This window comes from Mesocricetus auratus, unplaced genomic scaffold, assembly GCF_017639785.1.
Source record: "Mesocricetus auratus isolate SY011 unplaced genomic scaffold, BCM_Maur_2.0 Super-Scaffold_100676, whole genome shotgun sequence".
In the NCBI taxonomy this organism is placed as follows: Eukaryota; Metazoa; Chordata; class Mammalia; order Rodentia; family Cricetidae; genus Mesocricetus; species Mesocricetus auratus.
Window position 1 is genome coordinate 18,969,099 of NW_024429266.1, and position 18,856 is coordinate 18,987,954.

General features: G+C 38.3%; 1 protein-coding gene across 1 annotated transcript in view; it reads left to right on the forward strand.

The window, feature by feature from the left end:
• Window positions 1-18,856, forward strand: part of LOC106021785 — a 43,813-nt gene that overhangs the window by 6,346 nt on the left and 18,611 nt on the right. Inside the window, exons 2-9 of the mRNA XM_040738935.1 lie at window positions 149-279; window positions 1,841-2,125; window positions 3,175-3,296; window positions 4,286-4,453; window positions 6,168-7,505; window positions 8,538-8,954; window positions 11,812-12,000; window positions 12,577-12,637. Of these exons, the coding sequence (XP_040594869.1) occupies window positions 1,861-2,125; window positions 3,175-3,296; window positions 4,286-4,453; window positions 6,168-7,505; window positions 8,538-8,954; window positions 11,812-12,000; window positions 12,577-12,637 (2,560 nt within the window). The 5' untranslated portion in view covers window positions 149-279; window positions 1,841-1,860. The remainder of the gene's footprint in view (window positions 1-148; window positions 280-1,840; window positions 2,126-3,174; window positions 3,297-4,285; window positions 4,454-6,167; window positions 7,506-8,537; window positions 8,955-11,811; window positions 12,001-12,576; window positions 12,638-18,856) is intronic.

The following is an 18,856-nucleotide window of genomic DNA, read 5'->3' on the forward strand; positions in this document are numbered from 1 at the left end:
CCTGACTGTGTTTTAGGAAGGATTATGAAAGAAATTTGTAACTTTGGGATATAAAAGCTATTGAGTGTTTAGAGATCAATGAACTATTGTGGGAACTTACAAGGTAATGCACAGGGCAGATGATGCAGTTCTGGTTTGAAATTTTCAGAGGAAAAATTGAGAGTCCGCTAAAGAATCTACTGAGGGAGGCCATTGAATATTTTGATTTTCAAATCTATGATCCTGCTCTGCTGGGACTCAAGAATTGGCTGTGATCAAGAAGGGACCAGCACTATTGAGGTATAAACTGGGAAATGTCTTCTCACTGTCAGTACACAGAATTTGAAGTTGTGGTCCACATTGTGACAAGTCCGCACCTTGTGCTGACAACCAAACAAACATTGCAATGTGAAATACTCCCCCTGTTGGTACTGTTTTGGAGGCATGAAGAAGTGATGGGAAATAGCTGAGTCTTGTCACTGTGAAAGACCATGAAAGGTCATTGGTGAAGATACAGCCCAGGTGCATTGGGGACCCCAGAATTTCTGAGATGTTAGTACCATGGGATGTCCACCAAGGATAGAAGCAGGTGAGGAGAGAGGTAGCCTAAGCATAGGAGAAGCACTGTGTGTGCTTGGATGAAAGAGCAGGAGAAATGGAAAAGCCAAGAAGCTTGGAGCCCAGAGAATCTTTCTACACTAGTGAATTTTGATTTTGCTTTCATTTGAATGTAATTATGACCTGGTTTTCCCCTTTTGGAATAAGAATGTATTTAACTTATTGTTTTTCTTTTATTTTGTAAGAGCTCACAGTTGAGATATGCTGAATTTTAAAGACTGTGGAACTTTAGAGAGACTTTGGATATTTCATAGAGGAGGCTTTGAAATTTGCAAGATACTTTAGGCATTTTAAAGAGACAAAATTTAAAGTGTCTAGCTTTTTGGCAGTGAGTCTAAACACATATTAATACCCAGAATCTAGTGGGCATAGATTGAAGCAGGCAGTCTGAGAAAGCAGCCTGAGGATCACCCTTTTGGTCTGAGCATTGATAGAGGTAAAAACTCTGTAGTGACTGGCTGCTTTGCTTATATGATCCTACAATTTTCACCCCCTGATAGTTGACTCTGAGTTTTTACTGTTAAGAACAATTATAATTCATGCTACAAGTAGGTAGAAAAGTGTGTCTTATGACAAATTAGAATCACTGAGTCAAGCCTGAAAGGATAAAATCAAGAAACTACTGACACAGTTCCACCCAATAAATTCTAGAGTGCTGCTCTGAAATGTATGTAGATGTTTGTGAGCACAAAGGATTCAAAGATCACAAGCCCAGGAGAGACAGGATGTTAATGAGTGGGTGTTTCAAGGAAAGCCTAGTGGACAAGGGTCAGTGGCTCAGCATGGACCATGTTACTTCAGTCACTATTCATCCAGGTTCACTGTATTAGGATGGAGTTCATTTGCATGTAGTTCACTTTAGAATGAGAAAAAACAGAAACCCACAGTCAGATATTATGGATGGGCTCCAGCGCCAAATAACGATGGGAAAATGACCCAGAATTTTAACACTCATAGACTAGATTCTAAACACTGCAACAATTACTGATTCCAACACTTTTCTACCACAACTGCCAGTGGCCTAAGTCACCTAGTGTGACTAGTGGGGAAGAATTTCCTAAACTTATAAAACAGAAGTTCTGCATCCATTTTGCACTATGGCACAACTTGTATTTACCTCTGTTTTTCTCACATGCAATTATGGACAATATGGTCAAGTGGGGTCATTAATTCAAACAAGAATATCCTTGTTTTGGAAATGTCTGTATATGTGTGCAAACTTATGTTCATTTTCTTTTTTTAGGCGTGCCCATAATTTCATAGATGATGAATGAATACAAGAAAATTGTTCTCCTAAAAGGATTAGAGGGCATGGATGACTACCATTTTAGGACAATCAAGTCCTTACTAAGAAAAGAACTAAATCTAACTAAAAAATTACAAGATGAATATGACAGAATTCAGGTGGCAGACATGATGGAGGACACATTCTCACATGATGCTGGACTGGACAAATTGATAAAAGTGTGTGAAGGCATAAAAGAACTTGAAGACCTTGCTAAAAAGCTTAAAAAAGAGAAGGCAAAAGGTAACAGGGGAGTACCCAGGACACTCATCCTTTCTCCATGCTCTGCCACCAAAATTTTCTAGCTCCCTGCAGTGAACAGAGCTAATAGGTTTCTTTCCCAATGTATGACGTAGAAAATATAGGGGTAGAAGCATTTTAGATGTCAACAAGTTGATTTGATTCTGAGAAATTCCTTCTCATAAAGAAACTTTATATATTTCTGGGAGATGTCCTTTGCTTTGTAGGTAAATAAAATAATACCAGTTTTCAAAATAGAAAAACTAAAAAATGATAAAGTAAAAAATTTTAAAAACCATTTAAAACATTTAAATAGAGAAAACTAACACTTGATTAACAATATTACCCTTTCATTAATTCCTTTTCTGGTAAGAAATATGATCTAATATTTAAGTAGAAGTCTGCACTTTAGACATGTGAAGAAGGTTGTCTTTATAAAGACACTAAGTTTAAGAAACCATTGGACATAATGTTACGCAACTCTGACCTGAGAATTTAGCAGAAGGAGGCTCATTCAAGGAGACCTGCAGATTAAGAATACCCTGAATTACATAGAAAAATATATTCCCAATACAGAAGTAAAAATCCAATGTTACTATTTTGCTATATCAAATATCAAATAAAAATCCTTTCTCTTTTTCTATGACTTGGAATTATCCTCCTTAGAAGTTGACCTAGACTGTGAGAGAAGAACAGTAGGTAGGGGTGAGGGACGCTGAGTTTGAGAGGTTTTAGTTTAAGACAGTATAGGAAAAGGGAGATTTATGGGACACCAGTAGAATAGGAAGGTCAATGGGATGCTTACTATGGCTCTGTGGGCTTGTAGGTTTTCACCCCAACATCTGGCTCCTGAGTCTTTTTTTGTAAAATTGAAGGAGTGAGGTTTTGCTAGAATCAACATGAAATCATTGACTTTCTGTAAAATTGCTAATGAAAATGGAATAAATTATCAATTTCATTTTTTAAGAAAGAAAGAAAACAAATAATTCTGGGTGGGATTCAGTCATCTTAACCATTTCTCTGGATTTATTGTGTTTATTTCATCCCTATAGTTAAAAAGCAAAAGAAAGAAAAAAATAAAACTGCAGTGAAAAAAGGAAAGCAAGATGAACCCAGTAGTTCCCAATCTCTTTCCACTGATGATGAGTCAAGCATGACTAAACCCTCTTCAACGGTAAGGTAGCTAATCTCCCTCCAAAAAGTTTCTACTCGGGTTCTTTACCTTCCTAATTCCTTAGGAAGATGTCATACTTTATGTATCTAGTCTAAGGTTATAGTGAGAACAGGGTTCTAAGTCAGCAAATTCATAGTGATCTGTCACTCACTTTGTGTCAGATTTCCCATGTGCTTTAACATGTGCAGTGTAAACCCCCCAATGATGCAAACACTCAATCACTATGTGGCTTTTTAAAGACCATTTACTGGAATAGAAGCTGCTTTGTAACATGGCTTTTATAAAGAGAAAACCTAATTTCTACACCAAATACCTTTGGCCCTCACAGGGATAAATAGAGAGAGATGTAATTTTTCTACTCTTCTAGGAGACAATCATGTATGTCCAAGTTAGGGTTTATATTGCTTTGAAGAGACACCATGACTACACCATCTCTTATCAAAAGACAAATTTAATTGGGACTTGCTTGTATTCAGAGGTTTAGTCAATTATTGTCATGGAGGGAAGCATGGCAGCATGTAGGCAGACATTGTTCTAGAGAGGTAGCTGACAGTTCTACATCCTGATCTCCAAGCAGCAGGAAGATAGAGACACATTGGGCTTGGCTTAAGCATCTGAAACCTCAGTGACACACTTCTTCCAACAAAGTACACCTATGCCAACAAGGCCCCACCTCCTAATGCTGAAAACTCCCTGGTGACCAAGCATTGTTGGTCAATTCTGTGAGTCTATGGAGGCCATTATTATTTGAACATCTACACTATACAATCCAGGTTTTAAGGATGAGGTTGCACAAATATAATTAGAGTCCAATAATAAAACAAAAATTCTTATAGCTTTGAAAATATTATGCTTTGCTTAGTACTAAAGACATTGCAAAGGCTGGGAATAAAACTGTACATAAAATCCCAACTTTGCATGTATAAAGCCTGCAATTTAATCCCCCACATGGGAAAATCAATAATGAAAAACAAACATGGTTCTTTCAGAAAAAGAGAAAAACACCCACAAAAACGGAAGGTGGAAAGAAAAAGAAGCTCACCCAGGAGACAACTCAGCTTCTAGAACCTTCGCGAAGCAACACACATAAAGATGAAGGGTGTCTCCAGACTCCTCAAAAGCTTCCACCAACACCATCCATCAGTTCCTCAAACAAGGTACCACTTTCCTATTCCCAGTACGTGCCCCTTCCCAAGCATATCACTTGACTCACCACAACCATGGAAAAATGTCTCAATGGCTCCCTACTACAAATATTTTCTGTATATCATTAAATAGCTCATTAAATTATCTAACCAAGTATCACAGCCTCAATGGGATTGCAAAGGATAAGTATTTATGAAACTGATTAGGGTTCAGAAGAAGGTATGAGGTAGACAGACAAAGATAAGCTGAAGAACCTATCAATCCCTATTGCCCAGTTTCTTCTCAGTCCTTTTTCCATTGCTAGTGACCCAACCTCAGAGGTTATTTTCACCATTCTGTGTTCTATTCAGCAGGTGCTTTGACACATGCTATATCCCTGCTTGGAAGCCTTTATCCCTGTCCACTCACTGACCAAATACTGTATAACTTTAATGGTCACTTTTGCTGAGAATCCCTTCAGATCCATTCAGGCACAGACTAAACTCTCCCAGTCATTCTTCATCAAAGGGAACAACATCCCCCCGACATTTTGATGCCTTTTTAATATAATTACAATAACCATAACCTTGAAAGAACTTCTCATCTACTCTCATTTTAACATACTCAATTATACACACATACCATCCACTAATCAGGCATGTATTTTGAGATCCTGACTGCAATTTACACAAATCTTATTTTACTACATAGTACAATTGTGTTGAACACTATATGTGACCAACATTTAATCTTTATAAATGGTAGGTCCTCTTATTTAGCATGGGAACTCCTTGGGCATATCTTATTAAATTTGCTTGTAAATTATGACAGCAATATAACCCAAAATGTACACAAGCCTGGAAACTAGTCCACAGTTAGTAATAATTGTATCTTGAATGGCATCATCTTCTTAGCAATTGCTGCAGTTTAGAAGACTTTCACCTTGGACAATCAAAAACATAAAAAGGATAACAGAAAAAATGGCCAATTCAATTATACAAATGTATTTGCATACTAACTTACCTTCACTTTTAAAGCAAAATTTATAATCTTTAAAATCGTATACTTCTACTAAGATTATAAAAGTGTGGTGAAGACCATAACTAGATCTGTTGCCTGAAGTACAAGGATTTCTCACATGTGTAAAAGTTTCGCTTAACTGGAGTTATGGTAATTTTAAAGACCTAAATGAACGTTTAAATGAATCCAGATGGGCTTCAGGCATGCTAGTCCAGCCCTCTGTCAACTGAGCTACATCCCCCTCCACCAAAATTCATCTCTGTGCTCCACTTTTTTATGGTACCTGTCACACAAGTTCAGTCACACCACCTGAAACTGTGGGGGTGGTGGGCTCCCTGTGTGGACAATAAGGATTGGATATTTGATGAATTAGAAAGTCTTCATGAAGAAAAGTATGGAAATAACCAATTTTACTATAAATTTCATTTAACACAAAATAACACTAAGAGCTGAACCAAACCAAGTAATATTTGACCAGTTTTGTAAGGTATTTTGAGCAAATATTCCATCTCAGACTTATGAAAATTCAATACCTGGTTTTTAAGAGAAGTTGGAATGTCTAGGTGTTAGAAATGCTTAAGTATGTTCTAAAATGCTTCCTTCAGCCCAGGAGAAAGCTGACAGGGTAAAATTATTCTTTTCAGAAGAGACAAAAGATATACTTGGCTTTATTTTCAAAAACCATTAAGTGGTATTAAAAACTATCTCAATCCTAATTTACTTTAGAAACAGAAAAACCCAGGCATCAAAAAACATGGCACTATAAACACAGAAGTTTCCCAGAAAAAAAAACAGCTTCAAGAATTGTCAGCGAATAACACCCTCTCAGCTGTGAGTGAACTGGATACTCTTCAGGGACTTTCAGCAACAGCTTCTAGAAGTCTCAAGACTCCTTATGCACTTCCAGAAATAGGTTTGACTTCAAAGATGTCTCATGGCTCTCCAGCACCACCTAGCCAGAATTTTCCAATGTCTCCAGCATCAAACTCCAGCATGCACCAGAACTCTCATATGCCTCTAACACTGTCCAGTGCTATTCAGGTTCCTCATGTACATTCAGCAACAGCATTTAGTAGTGTGCGGGTCCCTTGCATGCCTTCAGTGTCCAGCTCTTTCAGTGTTCCTCAGATGTCTCTAGTATCAGTGCCTAGCAATACCCAGAATCTTTGTCCACCTACAGCAGCTGCATTCAATAGCATGCAGGCTCCTCACACTCCTCAAAGAGTAGCACCCAGAAATATCCAAACCCCTAGTGTTCCTTCTGAGACATTGAAAAGTAAAGCCCAGAACATAAAGATGTCTCCAGCAACAGCCTCCAGCAACATTCAGGTTCCCCATGCTCAAAGAGGAGCACCCAGAAGTATCCAAACCCCTAGCGTTCCTTCTGAGACATTGAAAAGTAAAGCCCAGAACATAAAGATGTCTCCAGCAACAGCCTCCAGCAATGTGCAGGTTCCCCATGCTCTTCCAGAAGCAGTGTCCAGAAATGTCTGCACCACTCAGGTGCCTCAAACACCCATCAGCATTCTGACTCTTAACTCTGCTACAGTAAGAGCACCCAGGAATACCGAGGTCCCAGGTCCCATAGACACTGTACCTGTTTATTTCCTGGCTTCTTTGGCATCTCCGGCAACAGAATCCAGTAGTTTCCAGGCTTCTCACGTACTTCTACCAACAGCATGTAAGAGTGTTGCAGCTCCTCAGGTGCCTATACCAATAGAAACAAACAGAGTCCAAACCACTCAAAAGCATACAGGAGCAGCAGCCAAATTCATCCAGCCTCTTCATGCTGCTCCACTCACAGTGTCTAAGAGTGTGGGTGCCATTCACGTGCCTCCAGGAGTAGCAGCATCCAGAACTATGCAGACCCTTCCTTGTCCTAGTAGTGTCCAGGCTCCTCAGATGCCTTCAGCAACAACATCCAAAAGTTTCCTGGCTCCATGTGCATCTTCACCAACAGCATTCAGCAGTCTCCTGGCTCCACGGGTGTGTCCTGCAACAGCATCTAGTAGTCTTCAGGCTTCTCTGGTGCCTCCAGCAACGAAAAGCAGCAGTCCATCCAGGGTAATGGCCTTCTGTTTTCACAATATAATGACAGAGATTAGCCCAAAGTTGGAAGGCTTCTTAGTTAATCCATGTGTGCACATAATTTTGTATAAATAATTATTCACTTTTATTGTGTATAGTTACTGACCCTTCCCTACATTCAACTTTAAAATATTTTGTATGCTCTACTCTATTAAGAAAATGCCTGATCAGTGATCACCTGATCATGTAAGTATAGTGAGACATTTTCTTATTTAATTTTACACTTTGCACTTTTTATCAAGGTGTTGTTTTCATATTTTGAATTACTGTTCCAGTTATACTGGAAATGTGCCTCCTGGTGTCATCACACAAAGGTCAAGAATCTGAGTTAAATCCTACCACCCACAGTGTGAAGTCTGTATGTTTCGAAGTCATGTTTCAAAGAGTGCTCCCAGCTATAGCTGCCTTACTGAGCTGGTACCCAGGTTGGCCATGACTGCCACCATGATTTCTCTTTCAGTTCTACAGTGTTCTTCCATTTCAAAGCACTCTTCTGATACGCAGAAATGTAGTAAAATGCTGAGGAGGCAGGCGATCAAATTAAAATGACTTCACAAATTTTGTCTCTTCCTGAATTCTCCTCCATGCCTGCTGTTATGCAAAAAGAATAGCTGATGGTATGAACCCTTTCTGATTAACAATATTTGAAGGGAATCTTCCTGGGGATGCCTACCTAACACTTTACCAGAAAGCTCTGACTTTTTAGTCAAAGTTTGGTAATTGAAACCTTCAAGATGATCCTCAACAGAAGACTTGAATAAAGCATTGGAGGCTTTGGGTTCATTCCCCACAAATATGAATATAATCCCTTTATCTACCCCTTTATCTACCAGATAAATTAGTATTAAATGGAATCAGTAGGTAATGATTTAGGTAAATATCCATTTCTTCCTTTATCTAGATCCCATTATGGCAGTCAGTGTTTAGATGTTCTCCACTCTTATCAATGGATTTGTGCATTGTGATCTACCTGAATTATGATGTTTATCCTGTTTGGGTTTTATGCAGACACCAGGGAGAGGAAACATACCAAAGGAGCCTTCTAAGGAACAAGGACATCAGCAGGGACCCAAAGAAGTGATGGTGTTGAAAGTCACAGAACCATTTACCTATGATTTGATTAAGGACAAATGGATGTTCCATGCTACTGTAGCTACTGAGACTGAATTCTTCAGAGTAAAGGTTTTTGACACAGTCCTAAAGAACAAATTCATTCCAAAAAAGATAATTGTAATATCCGATTATTCTGACAGCAATGGATTTCTAGAGATACACAGCACTACCTGTGTGTCTGATGTGAATGTTAACCAAGCAATGGTTATCCCAAATACACTGAAGCAAAGAGCCAATGCAACTCCTAAAATCAAGGATCTTTTCTCACAAATGAAAGGGACATATGTGAATGGAGAGTTTATAGTATTTAAGGTAAGACATTGCATTATTTGTAAAATTTATTTTGCAATCTAACATTTTTGAGTTTTAACTTGCTCAACTTATTTAACACAGGAAGTAATTGCCCTTCTTTTCAGAAAGAGTTGCCTAAGGTTTCCTCCCTTTGGGGATTGGGATAATTTCTTATCATTCTTCTCCTTAAGGTAGCCCCATGAAAATTCTTTAGAGATTCATCAACAAACTAGCATATTGGTGGCTATGACAATCCATCTATAGCCATCCTATTCCAGACACTGTTCAGTTTATAGCATACTTTCCTTTCAGGCTTTCTTTCTTTGAAGGCTTCCTTTACCATATTATTGGCAATTCAGTTGTGAATGAAAAGTCAACCATAGCCTAGACACAGTTTCAGATGATGACAATAAAAAATCAAATAGACTATTTTGCCCTAGAATGAAGCCATGCCCAAGTAAAGATTATTTCTTTAATGTATTCTCATTATCATCTTCTTTACTTTTTATTGAGATCTTTTGAAGGAGTGACTAACATTTTAAATAATGAGAGGAAAGTGGAGATTAATAGATTGGTTTAATTTCACAATTTACAATAAAGCACAATGAAATTGAAGATACTAAAATAAATTTTTGACTTTCTGGTGTTTGATTAGGTACCAATGCACCAATTCATTAGTATGCTTGTTCAATGTATGATTTCATAATTCACTGTGTATGGATCAGTCATGGCTTTTTTACTTTTATCATGCTATTATTGACTATGCTGTTACATTTGGTTACACAATTAATAAGTTAATTAAGTGAGACACAAACTAAAATACCAGTACTAAATGCTGTAGATTTAACCTTTGAGGGATTAAGAAGTAATTGACTGAATAGATATCAGATTTGAGCAAATATGATCCATTTAAAAAGATGTGTGTGTCTCTGTGTGTCTATTTGTTTCTCATGCTATTTCTTTTTTGTGTTTGCTAGTTTGCTCATTTTGTTTTATTCTTGCTAGTTCATCTTCTCTATTCACCTGTCAATTTTCTTAAGAGAGAGAAAGAGAGAAAAAAAGTGTGGAGTTGGAAGGGTGGGTAGGAGTGGATTATCTAGGAGGAGGTAGGGGAGGGTAAACTATGATCAGAACATGTTCTTTGAAAATAATATTATTTTCAGGGAAGAATAGAAGAGAGCAGGATGACAGATACCATAATAGAGGGAGGCATTATAAGTTTGAAGAGAGATCTTATGCTAGTGAGATTTCCAGGGACCTATAAGGATGACAACAACTGGCAAACTAAGCAATGGTGGAGAGGCTACCTTAAATGCCCTTCCCGGATAATGAGATTGATGACTACAGAGTATGCCACATTAGAGCCTTCATCCAGTGGCTGATGGAAGCAGAGGCAGATACCCACAGCTAAACACTGAGCTGAACTCCTGGAACCTGGTTGCAGAGAGGGAGGAGTCATGAGCAAAGGAGTCAAGACCAGGCTGGTATAATCCACAGAAACTGCTTACCTGAAAAAGGGGGAGCTCATGGACCCAAAACTGATGGCTGAGAGGACAGCATGGGATGGCTCCAGACTCCTTAAATTTGTCAGTGAGGAGGCCTCAGCAATCTATGGGGACCGGCGTAGTAGATCTATATTTATCCCTGGCATACAAATGGACTTGGGGAGCTCATTCCACATGGAGGGACGTTCTCTCTGCCTGGACACATTGGGGAGGACCCAGCCCCTGCCCTGTATGATATGACAAAATTTGCAGATCACCTATGGAGGACCTCACCCTCCATGGGGAACGGAGTTGGGATTGGGCTGGGGAGTGAGGGGACTAGTGGGGGCCAGGGGAGGAGGGGAGGGTGAGAAAGTTGGTATTGACATGTGAAGCAAGGTTATTTCTAATTTAAATTAAAAAACGTAAAAAAAGAAATGGCTATTTTAGAGGACGAAACTAGACAAAGATAAGGATATTAGATTCTGAACCTGCAATACTTCAACATTTCCACTTCTCTGAAATTCGAGTAAGTCAATCACGAAGCATTACAAAGAACTTCTACAGTCACAACTTTTTTCTAAAAATTCTCATTCACATGGTTGCAATTTGTGTTTTCAAATTATGCAAAATGTGTACTGTATCAATTTAGATTGAAATTGCTTCATCAAAAAAATTTGAAATAAATTTTTAGAAATGGAATTATAACAGTATTTCTCAAGCTCACACTGAGGCCTTTCTTCTTAGGCCTCCTGAGGTACCTAAGAAACCCACAATTGTAATTAAATGGATTTTGTTACTTTTTTTTTATTTTTGATCTCTGTCTTGGGAGTCTTAGGAAACCTCAGCTATTCTGATATATTACCACTAGTACTTAGTAAGATACTAATTTACCTAAAAACTCCCAGCATATGAAGTCCTCAGGTAGGTAAAACTTAACATTGGCTTCCAAGGGCCGCACTGATGGCTCAGTCATTAAAGGCTAGGCTCACAAAACCTCCAGAGTGATTTCCAAGAAAAGATTTTTCACCAGAACACCTTAAACTCCTTTGTTCCTATAATTCTATTCTTTCAGTTATTTCTTTATATTTTCTGTGAGGGTTGAGAGGAAACACAAAGGCCATGAAAGTATTGTGAAGTCAGAAGAGAAGCTTCACAAGTGAGTACAGTCCTTCTACCATGAGTCCTGGTAATGGAGCCCAGGTAGTCAGGCTTGCCAACAACACCATTACCCTTACCCACTGAGCCATCTCACTGGCCCTTGTGTCTGTGATTCTAAACCTAAGAGCCATACTTGTTTTGTCAAGGACAGGTTTATCACAAAACTGTATTTCTCATAGATGTGACCAGTTTTGACATATTTCCTAAAGCATGAAACTTAACTTGTTTTTCAGAAAAATGAGAGGAATAACTTCATTTGCTATGGCATAGAAGATGACACCGGGAGAATGGAAGTGGTTGTCTATGGACGGCTGACAAGTATCAGGTGTGACCCAGGGAATAAACTTCGGCTTGTTTGCTTTGAATTGTCCTCAAGTGAAGACACATGGCAGCTGAGGTCTGTAAGGCACAGTTATATGCAGGTGTGTACTCTGGGAAATACCATTCTTCCTAAGAATCATAAACATATATTTAATACACTAGTAAAGCTTGAATGTTGGCATTGCATATAAAATCCAGCAAGTGTAGGCAAATTAAGCATTGTGCATTTAATAAACTTCATTCCATTATAATTTAACTAAGGATTTTAAAATCATAATAAAGAAAATTCAGAAAGGCTCAAAACATTGTTATCTGTTAAGCTAAATTATAGAAAACCATCTCATTTATCAAAGTAAAGTGATAATTTGGCAGGAATCATGTTAATTAAGATGTTTCCTTCAAATTCTGAGTCTCTGGTTTTTCAAATTTACCAAAGATTAACCACAAAGTACTTGGGGTCTTTATCTATAACACTCAAATAATTTCTGTTGCAGAAGATTATGAACAGAAATGTCAAGTTCCCAAGGTTGCCCTGAGCAAAGCATACCACAATATGCTAAAATCCACAATCCTTGTCATACTTATACACTGTGTGGGATTCATTTTGCACTTTTTTAAAGACCACTATTGCAGGGGAAACAGAAGAAATATCAGGGATCACCTGTTCATTCACATAGAAACGCTCTTACAGTACCATCACTCTCAGACCCTCAGGCAGAGTTCCAAACCTTCCCACTGGTAACTGCAACAGCAAAGCCTTTTCTCACTCTTCCCAACCTGTAGTTCAGTGAGACTCTGCAACTCAGTCTTTACCTCAGGAACCTCAGCTCTTTCCTCTCCACTACAGCTTTGTGCTCAAGCCTGTTGGAGTGACTAGTTAGTTTCATAGTCTCAAACAAGTGAAGAAACCTGGCTGCAAACACAGAGAGACATTTCAGGAGATAGGCCAGAGTGAGAAAAGGGATGTGACTCATGCTGACCAGTCAATAGGAATGTGGAGAGAAGTGTGGAGCCATCTGCATTTCAACTGATTTAACCTCAACTTTGTCTTCTTTAAGGTCATCAATGTCAGAAGGAACATCTATCAACACTGATTCAGTTATGAAAACCTCCCTAAAACCATACTCCTGAAAATCTGAATGCCAAGGATACTGTTTATGTAAATATGATCCAAGTCAAGAAATAAATGTATATATGACCTGTTGAAATACTCTACCTATGAAAGCAAGTTAATTTTTTTCAGTGTTTTAGACAGGCTTTCTCTGTTTAGTCCTTGTTGTCCTGGAACACTTTGTAGACCAGAGTGGCATCAAAATCAGAGATCAAACTGCTCTGCCTGCCTCGTGCTTGGATAAAAGATCTATGCCACCACATCCCGAATCGGCACTTAATTCTAGAAAATGGTGCTTTTTATTATTCTTTATACATTTATGTATTAATATAAATTTCATGTTTTGTATCTATAACTTTTATAATTTGTAGCCTATGTTTTATATATTAAACAAAAAATAAAACACATTTTCTGTAAAGTGTTGATTCCTTGGGAATATCTTTCAACCATTTGAGAATTGTTGTAAAATTAAAAGTTAGTGGCCTCCATATACATCTGTGGAATACATGTTTTAAGTGTGATGTCTAAGGACAAATCATGTTCAAGAGCAAATAGACTGTGTCCTGCTCAGAAAAGACAAGGCATTAATAAGACACAGGAGAAGTTTGAATTCTGCTTGAGTTTAGTTTCCAAAACTATTATGCTGAGGACAGAACAAGACTTCTGACCCATTTTGCTAAGTAATGCAAGTGTGTTACAGTGTTTAATTATTTGAGCAAAGAATTCCCCCAGAGTGGGGAATAACAGCTGGGCGTTGGTGGCGCACACCTTTAATCCCAGCACTTGGGAGGCAGAGACAGGCAGATCTCTGTGAGTTCGAGACCATCCTGGTCTACAGAGAGAGTTCCAGGAGAGCCTCCAAAATAATACAGAGAAACCCCGTCTCAAAAAACCAAAAAAAAAAAAAAGAGTGGGGAATAAAATTTGCAACATAAGGAATCTCAACTCCAATTCTAGTATGAAACATGTCACCAGAAACCTTGAGAGCAAATGAGCAAGCCCTATGAGAAAGGAATTAAGAAATGAGTCAGTATTCCTAGAGAGTCCTTTCAGGAGTATTGTTAACTCTCTCTGACAACTGACCAAAGAAACTGAAGGAGCATCAAGTTTATTTTTGCTCACAGTTTAGTGGTAGAGGAGAGTGAGATGGAGAGTCACGTTGTGATTACAGCAGGATGCAGAAAGAGGTGAGTTCCAGAGCTTAGCACTCTGTGTGTCTCTCTTTATCTCTCTGACTCAGTCTTTTTATTCAGTTCAAGACCTGACCTATTCAACAATACTGCCCACACGTAAAAGCAGTGTTTCCAAATTCTAATCCCATCTAGAAAGCCCCTCATGCACAAGTTCAACGGATTCCCATGAGTGACTGTAGATCCTATGTGGTTCACAATCAATGTTAACAGTCACATGGGGCAACGATCTGACATGGAGTAATGGCAAAGGAAAGGTGGGAATAGAATAAATGCAGGAGGAGGAAAGAGCTAATGATGAGTGCATCTCCCATCTGGAAATCCACGTCTTCTTTCCCATTCTAGTTATCCTGGAAATATGGGCTTAATTAAGAGTGTGTTTACATATTGATCACTTCCCATCAATAGATCAATGTCACTAGAAAAGCATTTATGGAAGGGAATTCTGAATGTTTTTTTTTATTATTTGTTGTGTTTTAGCTTTTCTCTTCCAGCACATGAGGATGAAGTAAGGCTAGCATGGGGAACAGCTTAGCCACTTGTCCAATAACCACAAAAGCACTTTCCAACCAGAGACCATTATCTGCATCTCCTGTATGCATACAACATTCTTTTAACAATATAACTGAAAACTAATGGCCATACACATACATCAAGTTGTAAAAATATATTGTGAAAACAATGAAAATGGTTACTGCCTTTAGAGATACCTTCATTAAACACTTAGTTATATTCAAATATATCACAGAACACTATTGGTACGAGGAAAGATGGTCTGATTCAGCCTAGGCTTGTTTGGCTACCTGTACAAGACAAACTCTGTCCTCAAAGGGAAATTTTATGATGAATATCCTATTTGTTATTTCTTTCTATGTATAATTGTGTGTATATAGTAAAAAATACTGTGTGGAAAGGGATAATTACAGAAAGGAAATGCCTACCTAATTTAAGTCTATCAGTTGAAATGAAGATTCACTTGTGTTACACCCCTTCAGCACCACAATTCTTCCTTCTCTTGAACTCCATGAAAGGGGCTCCAAAGGAAAACTGGGGCCCTTGAGCAACCTTCCTCGAGTGGCTTATTGTTGCTCTTCACATATATTCCTATCTGATCTGTACTGTCAGTTTTCCATTAATATAGTTTTCTTTAAAATTCCTTCTTTAAAATGTATGAGACTTTACCCCAAATCTTTGAATGGAAATGCAAGATTTTAGACTCTGACCTCCACCATATCCTGTAACAAAAATACAGGAAGAAACTGCACCAAATGTTCAAGACTAGTTCTTGGATTCCCAACTGAGTATTACATTTATTTTCTTTATATAACACTTTAACTATAGTGCCCTGACATAACACAAAACAGACTTTGACAGAAGGAAATTATGTGCTTTCTGTAATAGTCTGATGATGGGAGATGTCATTTCTGTAAATCTGTCTCTTATTGGTTGTTGAATAAAGCACTGTTGGCCAATAGGGAAGGAAGACAGGTGGGACTAGGAGTTGAGGAGGATTCTGGGAAAGAGAGACACAGGCAGTCACGATGTAGCCTCCAGAGGAGTAAAAGGTTCAGACCCTTTCTCCGGTAAGAGAAATACTTAGATTAACAATTATGGGGTAAATACTTAAGTCAGAAATAGGCAGTAAGAAACCAAGCAAATGGCCAATAGTTTCATAGTTAATATGGCCTCCTGTGTGTTCATTTGGGACTGATGTGGCTCTCAAACCAGGCTGGCAGGAAGACTGCACTCTACAGTCCGATACAGAGAATTACATTTTATATAGACATAACTTTTCAATTTATATCATTCACAAATGCTGTCCAACAAGGATGAGAGTACCTTTGTTAATAACTATATAAAGTACGCTAGAACTATCCTCTATGTTGTATGACAATATTTCTGGAGTAGTTTAAATATCTGACTACTCGCCCAAAGTCAAAGTTCTGGTACAAGTAAAACCCAATTTAGTGAACCAACTGGATTTGTTTTCATTGTGCTCACAGCAGCTAAAAACCTAGAGCACCCTTGACACTCTGTAGACAATACCATGCTTAGGAGAGTGTCCTTTCACCTAGTTAGTTCATCTGAGCCTCTTCCAGGTAGCTTGGCTGGTCTCTACTTTGTCCAGGCATATTGGCTCATCTGAGAGTGCATAACAACACTCCTTCAAGCCTGAACATTCTTGGGGATGGAGGACCCTATTATATCTGGTTTCAGGAACTTCCTGAAGTCTCTAAGTTGTTTACTTCTTGACCTCAATGATCTTCCTTGCAGGATGGGAGTTCCCTACCTATTCTTAAATATCCTGCTACTCTGCATGCTTTTGTTAACACCCTGTATCTTAACAAGCTTTCCTCCAAGAAAAGTGCAAGATTGAGATCTTGGAGGAAACTGCAGTCTCCCTGATGTTTACATAAGGACTCAACTCCTCCTCTGCCGGAAGTTGTGTCCCTTACAGTATGGAGAAGACCAGAAATGTTGTTGTCAGTTTCTTTTTGAGTTTTGGACAAACGAAAATGTAGAATACCTGAGACAGTGATGGCCCCACTGTTAGAGTGGTAACCAACTGCTTTCTGGTTTGATTTGAGGCCTGCTACACAAGAGAAAATTCATACTTAGCATTATACACCTCATCAAAACCTCTCACCTGGAGACAGTAGGCAATAGGGAGAAATCTCTGTTGTTAGATATTTAATCACATAGTGTAAAAATATGTCACTCAGATTCATATAGGAAATAGCTGAAACAGGCAGAATTTTAGGGCACAGAGGATTCTGGGAAGAGGAAAGGCATAATCAAACGCCAATGTGGAAAAGGCATGACATGTAGATGAGATAACAATCCCTGAGTCACATGGCAGTGATTAATCAATAGAAATGGATTAATTTAATTAATAAGATCTAACTAAAAAAGAATCCTATGCTATTGGCAAAGGTTTCACAACTAATGAAAAGTCTCTGTGTAGGGATTTGGGAGTTGACTGGCAGGACTAAGAAAGACTCACTACAAACTGCAGAACTTATTGTCAGTTTTACCTTAAATTAATCAAGTTTATACCTACAGTTTAATGCTACTCACAGCCTTGGTCAGAAAAACTTCTTTTTGTTGTCAGTAAATTTACTCTGTTAAAGCTAAAACCTTTCTTTTTAATTAGAGAAAAAGAGGGAAATGTGAAATATTCCTTTACACTGTGTGACTATATGCCACTGTGATTGGTTTAATAAAGAAGCTATTGGTCAATAACTAGACAGGATAAGTTTAGGCAGGAGAACTAAACTAAGGACCCTGGGAAGAATAAGGATGGAGTCAAAAGTCATGATCCAAATGCAAAAGAAGCAACATGGAAAGCTTGTAAATGAGGTAAAAAAGATTGTGGGGTAGCACATAAATTAATAAAAAATGGATTCCTTTAAGCTGTAGAACCTAGTTAGTAATAATCCTAAGATGAATAATTATAATTAATTTTAAGTCTCAGAGTTGTTATTTGGGAGAAGCTGCCAGGACAGAAAAACTCCACCTAGAGAGGTTGCTATTAATTCCAGAACTTAGGTGCTTACCTAATATCAACACCAGTCTCTGCACCAATTTGAGAATTATTTGGAATTTGAATCCAGAACTCCAATTAGAACTTGAGATCTGGGGCTAGTTGGAGCCTTAACGTTAACCCCTGGAGTGATCCCAAGGTTAAATTCTAAGCATTATTTTCCTGGCCTAATCTGTCAGATTGGAATAACAAGGAAAAAAGTTGAACATCCACACAGCAAAGAAGTGACAGAGATCCACTAGAGATGTTTAGTTCCCGGTGCAAAAACAAAAATATAAACAATCAAGACATGTATATCCTTCATAAGTAAGCCACCAACCCAGAAGGGGATTCCCAAACAGGTGGGGATCCCTTCCAGATCCTGCATTAGGAAGACACCACACCCAAATGACTGTTTTCATAGAAAGATCATTTATTAAGGTAGGAAGAAAAGTTAAAGTGGCTGCTTTCTGACTCAGGCAGAAAAACAGCAGCAAATGACATTACACATGTCATTTTAAGAGTGGAAAATGGGAGGTCTGTGTTAGAACGGGCTAGGAGGCAGTGGTAAAGGAGATGGGAGGCTTTGAGAAGCTGAACGGGACAAGGATAAGAGATAAGGGGTATTTGTCTTTGAGGGATAAAGAACTGCCTCTGGATAGAGCAGATACACAAGCCCCTCCTCTTCCTTATATGGATGTGACCACCACCCCAAGTCCAGTGGCAGAACAAGATGCCATTACAGAAGTATACAAACTCATGAAAGCTAAACAACTCTCTACTGAATGTAAACTGGATCAAACAGAAAATAAGAAGGAAATTAAACACCTTTTAGAATAGAATTAAAATAATAATGCAGCATAACCAATCTATGAGAAACAATGAATGCAGTTCTAAGGGCCAAGTTCATAGCACTAAGTATCTACGTAAAAAAAAAAACGGTAAAGGTATTAGATTAATAATTTGAAGGCTCTAGAAAAACCAACAAGAATAAAAGGTACTCAAAGGGAGTAGACAGAAAGAAGTTATCAAACTCAGGGCTGAACTCAAGGAAATAGAATCAATAAAAACCTTATAGAGAATGAATTAAACAGTTACTCCTTTGAGAAAAATCAACAAGATTGGCAAACCTT